The sequence below is a fragment of the Condylura cristata genome, unplaced genomic scaffold, assembly GCF_000260355.1.
Source record: "Condylura cristata isolate star-nosed mole 26May11 unplaced genomic scaffold, ConCri1.0 scaffold00005, whole genome shotgun sequence".
Lineage (NCBI taxonomy): Eukaryota > Metazoa > Chordata > Mammalia > Eulipotyphla > Talpidae > Condylura > Condylura cristata.
In genome coordinates this window covers 60,210,200-60,220,400 of record NW_004567106.1, presented here as the reverse complement: position 1 = coordinate 60,220,400, position 10,201 = coordinate 60,210,200, and the positions used below count along the sequence as shown (strand labels likewise).

Sequence of the window (10,201 nt, the reverse complement as noted above, 5' to 3'; positions counted from 1 at the left end):
CACTCTGTCTCTGGTGAAGCCTCTCACCGCCCCTGAGCCTCTGGCCTGTACCCCAGTTCTGTATGCACAAATAAATAAATCTTTAAAAAAAAATGGGGGTGCCTACCTCCCAGGGAATTAAGCGAGTAAGCAATTACAGAAGAGTCCAAGAAACAACTTAACACAGTGCTCCGTAAATGTTTTACTAGTGTTCTTTTCTGGAGAGCTTCAAGATTAGGACTCAAGATGGCCTCTACATGTTTGATGTTGATAAAGAATTGTCATTACAGAACTTCAACAACAGGTTGCCTGTGTGTTGGAAACAGTTGCTTCTTTTCCCCCCTAATTATAAAAGGCCATTGCAAGAAATTCAGAAAAACACCACCCTTCCCGGAGTAACCACGTTATCACTGGGGACTCGTCCTTCCAGGCATAAGGTGTATGTGTGTCTCAAATGAAAATGGAATTTGTATTCAACATACTGGTTTGTGGCCAGCTTCTTTAAAAAAAAACTATGGCAGTATAAATCACCCACCATAAAATTCACCCATTTTCAATCCACAATTCAATGATCTTTAGTAAATTTTCAGAGTTGTGCTGCCATCACCACAATCCAATTTTAGAACATTTCCATCGTGTGGCCAACTTCTTTCGTTCCCTATATTGTGACCATTTTTCCATGTCAATAGACCTTTACAATATTCCCTCATGAAAACACATCAGATTGGTATCCATGCTGGTTTCTGTTTAGGCACTTTTTATTTCATTGTTTACTATTGCAATCTTGTACCTACGTAGATTTGAACTTGCTCAAATATTTTTATAAAATTCTTCCAAAAGGATTTTTTTTTTTTTTGGGTCAAAGAGGCAATACATTGAAGAGTGTGATTTATATTGCCAAATTGCCCTCCAGGAAGGTGGTGTGAATTTATACTCCCACCAGCAGTGTATGACAGGTCTTATTTCTTCATACCCTTGATAACACTGAGTTTTCAGTCTTTTTATTCTTTGTCAATCTGATGGGGGGAGAAATGATCTATCTGTTTTTCTTTAATGTGCAAAAAAAATCACCCGGAGGATCAGTATCTTTCATACTTTTATTGGCTTTTTGTGTTTCTTCTTTTGGGAATTGCTATTTTTCTTTTGAAATGTTAGTCCTTTTTCTTAACCCTTTATCAGAGCTCTTTCCCCCCTCAAGATTATTAATACTTTTTTTTTATGTACTACAGTATTTTCTAAAATTCTCTTTTAGCCTTATGTTTTTACTTATTAAATAACTCACCCACAAATTTTTAAAAATAAAACATATAAAAACTCTGAAAATCAAATGTAAAGCTATCCCCTCGCTGAAAAAAAAAAACTTTTAAAAATATTGGTGACTTCTGTGTCTCCATTTAACACGTATTTATTAAGTGCACATGATGTTTTTGCTTGGCCAACCAGTAGGGGCTGAGTGTTAAAACAACATAACGCAATCCTTGCCCTCATGGAATTTTCTTTCTGATACCTCATTCCTTGTCTTTTCAACTTTCTTGAGACTCTTACTTGTTCAGAGCCTTTCCTTCCATATTGCAATTCTGGGAATTCGAATGAGCTTGCAAACCTCAATACACATTATAAAGTTTATGAATTCGTTAGTAAAAGTAGAAAGCATTCATTGAACAAATACCTGTTGGGGATCTATGGATCAAGGACAGCTGGTAGGTTCAGAGACTGAATGCCAGACAGAGAGCTCCTGCTATCAGTGACCAGTTTATTTTAAACTAAGCATCTCTGCCCTTAAAGTTATCCATTTGTGTAAAATGACATCGTATCTTGCTAGCTGCATTTTTTTCTTGTTTGCTGATCAGTCTTTATTAAACAAAAAATAAGATAAGCTTTGTACTCACCCAAACTGAGCAGTTAACATGGATTTCAGTTTATCTACATTTCTCATTCATTAGCTTGAAGGGAAAGAAAACTTGAAGGAAGTTATTGTAAAGTCTTTGGTCCCCTTTCTGTTAAAGACGGAAATACCATTTTATCTTGTCTCGTAAACAAGTACAGATAAATCCATGTATCCTCCATGGAGTCAGTCTCATTTTTTGAATGGTTGGTAGCAAATACAATATTAAAGTGGGATCCAGGATGAAAATTCCCCAGTGTCACCTTAAGAAAGTAGTACTTGAACTTCAGGCCATTTTATGTGGTAAAGATAGACTTAAGTCAGCAAACCTGGGTGCTGGACACCTGCCATTCTCACCCAGAGTGCCCTATTTGGGGAGCCACAACCTCCCTCCCCCAGCTCCCAGTGATTCTGTGGGGGCAAACCTGTGCTTCAGTCATATCTTAAAATACATGGAAAAACCAAAAGGTAGATTCTAGCTTTGAAAAAACCTTAAGATTCTTTATGTGCTGTGCTAGCTACCAAGAATAAAATCACGCCATCAGCATCTCCAAGCCAAGGGAGCAAAACCAAATCTCAGGCACTATGGGGAGCATCAGTAGGGTGCCCTTATTTGTGAGAAAGCTCTTGAACAGTAAGGAGCGGTGGGTGGAACAGGAGAGCAAGGGGAGACTAACAGAGGCTGCCGGGAAGGAGGTAGCAGATGAAAAGTCAACTACTTCTGTCCCCGAAGGCAAAGCCTTCATGATCTACTACAATTAATAAAATGTCTTGGGATTCATATTAGTTCTTTATCTTCAGTAAATGATTCCATGTAACCCAATTGTTTTCTTCCAATTCAATTCAGGAGTGGGAGATCATATTTCGCTTTAAAGAAATTGGCTTTGCCCGGCTGTACCATCTATTTGGGACAGCGGTGGCCACCAAGACTGTTCTGTTTCATACTCAAGGATATTGCTTCTGTAGATGAATGGATCCAGCCAGCCAGACTATTGTACAAGCTGAATTCCTTTGCACTGCAGGGTGCCGGGCATTTGGGCAGCAGCTGTGGCTGCTGCTTGCTACTAAGGTATGAACAAATCACCCCTCTGACGAACTGAGCTCAGGGTGGTCTAATTAAAACAGACGCCACTTGGATACAACTTCACAGGACTTGGAATGCAGGGGGAATGCAGGGGTCATCTCATCCAACCACACACACATTCCCAGTGAGGCCTGCAGGAACTAACCCACTTCGGCCCCAGCTTGAAAAGGCAGACATACCACATGCGTTCCCACATGCAAGCCCCAAGATGCTGTTCTATGTACACGCAGACTTTATTGGGTTGCCTGGGTAGGGCAGAGGACGAGGAGCGTGCCGAAGGGCCAGCTCAGTAGGGGTTTTTCAAGACGTGCTCCATGATGGTCAGAAGTGCCAGCCAGGTCTCCTGGGCGGTGGGGATGATCTGGGAGGCAGGCAGCAGGAAGCCATAGCGCCCGGTGTCCCGGAGCTCAAAAGTATAGGAGTACTTGATGCCCTGGTCATAGGTCCAGTCAACGGTGTTTCCACTGGCTTGGTCTGCAGCAGGAGCAGAAATGGGAATGCAAAGGTCAGTGCTTGGGAAACACTTACAAGGCCTGGGCTAGTGGTCCAAGGGCCAGAGCCTGTGCAGTGTTGCTGGGGAGCCAGTGTCTACACGGTGCCTGTATTGACCAAGCAGCCTGGCTTCCTCTCCAGAAGCTCCCGCCACAGGGTCTCAGCCCAAGAGACCCAGAGAGGCAGCCCAGCGATGCTGCTTCTCTCACTGGGGAATGCAAGAAATTCCTGCCACATTGCAAAAGTCCCTCTGAATATTGCCTCTGTCCAACAGGCGCTTGGGTCAAGTCTCCAAACATAGCAGTTCCCCACTTGGATAACTAGGATCTGCCCCTCACTCCACCCCACCCCCAGCGTGCCGGTCTGCAGGGGAAAGTGCAAAGGGCCAGAGTCGAAGCTGTCTTTTTGGAGGAACCTCAGTCCAGATTTGCACTTAACCGTGGAGTATGAAGTCACTTTCATAGTGGGTGAGGGCAGAGGCAGGTAGCTGGTGGGTGGAATTGAACTTGACATTAAATGGAGCAAAACCCCTTTGACGGGGGGGGGGGGAGTTGAAACAGTTTCCAAAGTAGGCTTGGCGTCCAAGAACCAGGCCGGCTGCACGTAAGGGCAGGTGTCGCTTGTCCACCGAAACCTGGGCGCTCCGGCACAGAGTTGCCGTCTTCCAGCACTGTGCTCTCTCCCTGCCTCTTCAGTTCTCCTGCCCCCTGCCCGGAGGTTCCTTTGGAGCCTTCACACCTGCTGCCACCACCCGTCTTCTACAGCCTCTGGGCCCATGCTGCAGCTTTCCAGCTCTCCTTGCTGTTCCTGGCTATTTCCCCCCAAATGCCAGTCCAGATTCCACAGTGGGGCCTTTGCTCTAGAATGTCCCTCTGCCTGGAAGACTCTTCCCCAGATGGATAGCCTTGGCTCTTTCCCTCATTTCCTAACTTCACTTGCCCCAAATTTCCCTCTCCCAGTGAGGATTCCTGCAGCCTCTTACCGTGTCTAGTTTTTCCTGTTCTCTCTCGCATCTGTCACCCAAAATGAACTTATGTTTATGGCCAGTCTCGCTGGCTGGAATGTAAGTGTCCTGATCTCTGCTTATTTGTAACTGTGTTCCAAGCACACAAAACAAGGCTTGGGGTGTAGCAGGTGTTTAGAAAACATTTGTTGCCTTCGTTTCGTGTTGATTGTACAAGGTACCTCCTATTCAGGCAAAACAGAGCTGGTGCCTTTGCCAACAAGCTGGAAACGGTAATTGAAGGGCCTTGGAAAGGAGTCTTTTGAGTTGAATTTCTGGGTGATCTACAAATGCCAGCAGGACTCTCCACCCCACCCATGTGTGAAGGGCTAAGGGTTCTCAGAGGAACAGATGCGTTTATCCAAAAGAGTCAAAGAAAGCAGAGCTCGCACCAGGAAAAGGCACTGCCCCGTTCAGCAATTGTCAGCAGAGCCAAGAGCCATTGTCCTGCCCATGTTCTCAGACCCAGGCACCCCCTCAGGCAAGAAAAGTCAAGCGCAGTCCCTCCTGGGGCCACCCGCAGCACCCAGGCGCCCACTTACAAATGGTGGTGTAGGTACTGCCATATGTGTACTTGGTCCCATACAGAGAGGCCAGGGCCTTCACAGCCGCCGCAGCCAGCTGGTCCTGGAGAAAACACCAAACAGGGACGCCTGTCATGGCCAGCAACACCAGGCCCCAGGGACAGCGGGGCCGCGGTAGCCTGGGAGCTGGTGGCGTGTCCTTGGAGAGGCGTCCTACAGAAGCCAGACCCCAGCAGGGAGCTCGGGGACAGCTGGGCCCTTCAGCCTCAGTTCCCGGGGCTCAGCAGCCCTGGGCCCGCTGCCCTGTGTCTGACTGACACGGCCCTGCCACAGCGCAGGCCCACACACGAGCTTGTCCGACAAGCTCAAATTCGAGGCCTGCCCCTGACTTTACCGTGCCACAGGAGCGACTTGACCACTCCGTGCATCCATTTCCTAGCTAGGAAGTAAGGCTAGTCCCCAAGCTAGCTGAAGCCCATGGGGAAAAAGGGGTGCTGAGCGCTGTGAGGCCTGGTGCCTTAAGCAATTCTGATGAAGCCTGCCAGAAGCTTTCTCGGGCGTGTGAAGGGGGTCAGTGCATACCAGCTCTTGCTGGTCGCGGCATGGGGTCTTGGTGTAGCCATAAGGATAGAGGAGGAGCTGGGAGTAACTGTGGATGGAGATGAAGCCCTTGATGTTCCCGTGGCTCTTCACAAAGTCAACGATGGACTTGACCTCCTTTTCGGAATTGGCGTTCTTGCCATGGTAGGTCTCTGTGCAGGGGTTGTTGCTGGCCCCAGGCACTGTGTGGGGAGAGAGGGGTACTTGGTACTCCCTACATCCAGGCGGACTGGCTTGCAGGAGTCTCAATCTTTGCGTGGAGTGAGGGGTTGGGTGCGGTGCAGGAGGCCTCATCCTGACCCGCAGAGTCAGGAAAGAACAGAGCTGGGGGCCCTAGATCCCCAGTCAGTTTTGGGCAGAGCTGGTGAGCTCCTGGACAGACACCCAGGGAGCTAAGAAGGTTCCTTAAGAGAAACCTGTTCTTGCAGTGAAGTAGGCCGTGAAGGAAGGAACTGATGACATTAGAAACCCTGGTGACTTGCAGAACTTTCTGTTTGGGACAGCTTTGCTCTTACAGACCAGGGACAAGCAAATCTCAGGGCACTGCCTTCTGTACCCACACTCTGAGAGCAGCTGGCTGGCCCCTGGCCCTCCCCTCCCTGCTGAGACAGGAAAGGCAACAGCACAAAGGGTAATCTCCCCTCCCGGCTCCCCGTCACACTGGGCCTTACTCCCAAAGGCAGAGTCCCAGTTCCTGTTGGGGTCCACACCAACGCAACTGGAGCCAGCTGTGACAGATCGGGTCTTGCGCCACAGGCGATTCTGAGGAAGGAAAAGGCATCAGCCACCCTCCGTCCTGCGTGGACACCCCTCGGTTGTGGAGCCACGCAGGGGTCTGAGCAGTGTGGGTGGCCCACAGCCACCATCAGCGCTAAGCAACCTGATCCAGAGCCTGGGGCTGGCCACAGCCCAGCATCAGAAACCGCTTCTGACTGGCTGTCAGGGAGATGACCAGCAAAGGGGGCTCTTCATTGAAGGAAACGGACGGGAAGGATAGGGGCCATAGGTTGGGGGTTCTACTTGGGAAGTGAAGACATGAGCTGTCCCCCATCCCCGATGCACACACGTGATCAGTAGCATATGTATCATAAAAAAAAAAAAAAAGAAAAGAAAAAATTGAACCAGAAAGTAAGGTCTGGGGCACTCGACCTCCAATGGGAACAATTTAGCCCTCCCCCTCCCCAGGGACATTTGGCATCTTCAGAACGTGTTTTGGGACGTGTCTACTGAGGAACACTTGTGACACCTAGTAGCAGAATGCCAGGATGCTGCTAAGCCCCCTACATATACACTGTCACGAAGAACCAGCCGCCCCAGAGGTCCACAGTGCCTAGGTCGGGAAACTGGCCTTGGAGGACGTTCTATTTTCCTCTCCCTTGATTTATTTTGTTGAGATGAGGGGTGAGTAGTTGGTGGGGCTCGGAGGCCAGACACCCCCTACTTTCCCAAGGGTAAGAGAAAGCCCATACCTTGCTGTGGGTAAAGGCGAAGCCATCAGGATTGGTGACGATCTCCAGAAAGATGTCCATGTTGTTCAGAATGCTGGTGATAACTGTGTCCTGGCCATAGTCCTGTGTGATCTGGTGGGGGGAAGACGAGGAAGGAGATCACAGGGCAGTGACTGCTTCTGAATGGGACATGGGGACACCAGGCTTCTGTGTGACTTGGACACCCATGCACCACCCCCTGCCTGCCCGGGCTTACCTTCTTTGCAAACCAGATCCCGCTGGCCTGGGTGACCCACTCCCGGGAATGGATGCCTGTGTCGATCCAGATGGCTGGACGATTATTCGCGCCAGTGCTGAACTGAACAAGGGCAAGGTGATGGCCCAGAGGAAACTTGTCTCACCTTCCAGAAGGCAAAGGTGCCCCCAGCCAAAGGCCACCTGCACTCTGGCTATCTCGGGATGAAGCTCTGTCTGCAGGGGCCACCCTCAGGTGGTTGGTGGGGACTGGACAAGGAAGGATCCCACAGGGCTGGGCCTCCTGCCCTCAGCCCAAGACTGGGGCAAATAGACTTCCAGGCCCCACTCTGCTCAGTTGTCCCCACACAGCTCTCCGTGGGAGGTCACCAACAAAATGTCGGATCTGGACTCTACCCTCCACCCCGTCCCTGACTTGCGGATACTTTCCACAACTGACACTTGATTGGAAATACCTGGGTCACTTAAAATTTTCAGTAGTGTGTGTACATGTAAGCACCCGCCTAGACCAGTGTGGAAATTCTGAATGTTGGCAGGGAGTTGGTATAACCATGGGTATCACAGGTCCCGGTGACCCTGGAGAACACCCAGATGCAGGTGCTGGACCTGCCGGGACTCAGTACCTTTAGCACGTAGATAGGACGATTTTCATAGGTTCTCCCGATCTCCATCTTGCTGACAAGCTGTGGGTTCTCAGCCACCAGCATGTCCATGAAGCTGTAGATCTGAGAAGGGCAGGGGGAGCATCCTCAGTGGCGTCTGGATGCCTGGACACCTGGCCCACCCCCTCTGTTAGCCAGTCTGCGGTCAGCCCAGCAACACGGAGGAGCCGCCACCCTTTCCGCTTGGGGACAGGGCAGGTGCCGGGCCCTGCCTGGCTGCCTCCTGGAGGCCGGACAGAGAGCTCGGTGCTCGTGTGCAGCAGCCCCATGGGTGCCCTCACCTCGTCCAGGGTGTGGTAGGTGGCGTAACTAAAGCTGTCAGTGGAGCGGGCCCGGGCCTGGAAGGCGAACATCTGTTCCTGTTCCTCATCCAGCAGTGACTGCACATCCTCGATCATGATGCTGTAGGGGATGTCATGTGCCTCCAGGAAGATCTTGACAGCCTGGATGCTGGGGAAGGGCACTCTAACATCGATGGAGGAGCCAGGCCGGGTAGGACCCCGCCAGAAGTCCAGCTGGGGACGACAAGAGCAGGCACCGTGGCTGTGAGCTGCAGGCCCCAGCCAGGACAGCAGCTGGACAAAGACCAGCCTGGGAGGGCGCATTGGAGTCAGAATCCCCTGGGTAATTGGGGCTGGGGTGCAAGTGTCAGAAGGTAGAAGGCACCAGACAGAACCCTATGTGTTCAGCGAACTGACCCAGAATGCAGAGAGAAGGGGTTTTGCCACAGCAAGGGAGAGACAAGTGCTGGGTCCCCACTTGGCTCCGATACTTGCTGCCCTTAAGTCACTTCCCTGGTTAGTCCCCTCATTCCTTTTATGGGAAGAGAGAGCCCAGACCCCTGTTGGCCCCAAGAGGTGGTAGGGGCCTGAGATGGGCCCAGCCGGCCTGGGAAGCATCCTGCAGTCTCACGGAGGCTCCCCATTCTTCTGACCTGCAGATGCTCGAGGTCCTCCAGCTCCTTCACCTTCTGCACCTGGGCTTCATCGGCTGCAGAGATTCGAAGCACCTGGTGCCTGGGGAGAGCAGTGGGGGAGACTGAGGTCCTGAGAAACTCCTGCCCTGACCACATACTCTCCCCAAGTGGGAGGAGGGCAGGCAGCCTGGAACCCCAAGCGAGTCCTCCATCCTCCGGGCTAAGAGTGGGTCTTAGCAATGGGGGTACTTTGGAAACTTCTAGACATTGCTACTATTACCGTACAAATTTAGACTTTCTCAATCTAAAACCAGCAAACTCCACCCCACCCCCAACTTCTGTCCTGAAAATTAACTCCTCAGGGCTTAGATTTCCAAGGCTCAGGAGGCTGTCTGTCCTGAAAGACCCGGACCCGTCTCAGCCCTTGTCCCAGTCAGCTGGCCTCCCATGGCCCTACTGGGCTGCTTCTCTCTGGCCTCCCATGGCTTTGTCTGTCTGTCTGCCTCTTCCAGACACTGACAGGGGCCAAATCCTGGCTGTCTCCCTCTGAACACCCTTACCCCACAAAGTTCTCTAAGCCAAGGGTGGCCCCCAGCAGCACACTCAAAATCAGCAGCACCCTCATGCTGCAGCCTGTTGGGAAGGTCAGCTGGGGCTGAATGAAAGTCCTGCGGCCTTTTAAACTCTCCCAGGACCGAGGTCTCCTGGCGGCGCCCACGGTGGTTCTCTCCTTGCACCTGGGCCCAATCCCACGGGAGGGGAAAGGTGGGAGCTCTGAACTCTGGCACCTCTTCGCCCTCCCTGATAAGGAACTAGGGAACAGGGCAGCTGGGGAGATAACGGGGCCTCCACCCCTTGGCCATGAGGGGCCAGCCCAGGGCCGAAGTGTCAGGGGAGCTGGAGGCCTCCCAGTGGAGCCTTCTTGGCTGCAGCCCACAACCCAAGGCCCACAGTCTGTGAATTGTGGTCCTGTTCGTGGCCAGGCAGTGGGCAGGAGCCAGGACTGCAGTCAGCCATACCAGCTGGGGTCTTGTGCAAGGTGACCCCTCTCCCACATCCCTGATACCAGCTTATTTTGTTCCCTGACAGGATAAGTTAGGATGTCTACTGCCATCTAGCTCTTTTTTCATCCACGGCCACCCCTGCCTGATGTTGGCTTATCCCCGACTTAGGGCGCAGCCCCTAGGAGAATACTTTCCACTCCTACCAGCCCCCATGACCTTGTGGGAGTCAGGCCACAGCAGCAGCAACAGCAGGAACAAATGGCAGCTTCCACCAGCATTTCCCTCTAAGCCACTCTCTCAACCCAGGAATTGGGGTGGCCCTGGGTGAGAAACATTACAGATGTAGCGT

At 51.4% G+C, this 10,201-nt stretch overlaps 1 protein-coding gene across 1 annotated transcript; it reads right to left on the bottom strand.

The window, feature by feature from the left end:
• Positions 1–3,234: 3,234 nt before the first annotated feature.
• CPA1 (carboxypeptidase A1 (pancreatic)) lies at positions 3,235–9,473 on the bottom strand. Its single transcript, XM_004677045.1, has 10 exons — positions 9,409–9,473; positions 8,867–8,948; positions 8,214–8,447; positions 7,894–7,995; positions 7,272–7,373; positions 7,037–7,147; positions 6,239–6,329; positions 5,550–5,749; positions 4,986–5,070; positions 3,235–3,422 (listed from the first exon to the last, which is right to left on the bottom strand). The coding sequence occupies exons 1-10, from the start codon at positions 9,471–9,473 to the stop codon at positions 3,235–3,237; spliced, it is 1,260 nt and encodes a 419-aa protein (XP_004677102.1).
• Between the last annotated feature and the right edge of the window lie 728 nt (positions 9,474–10,201).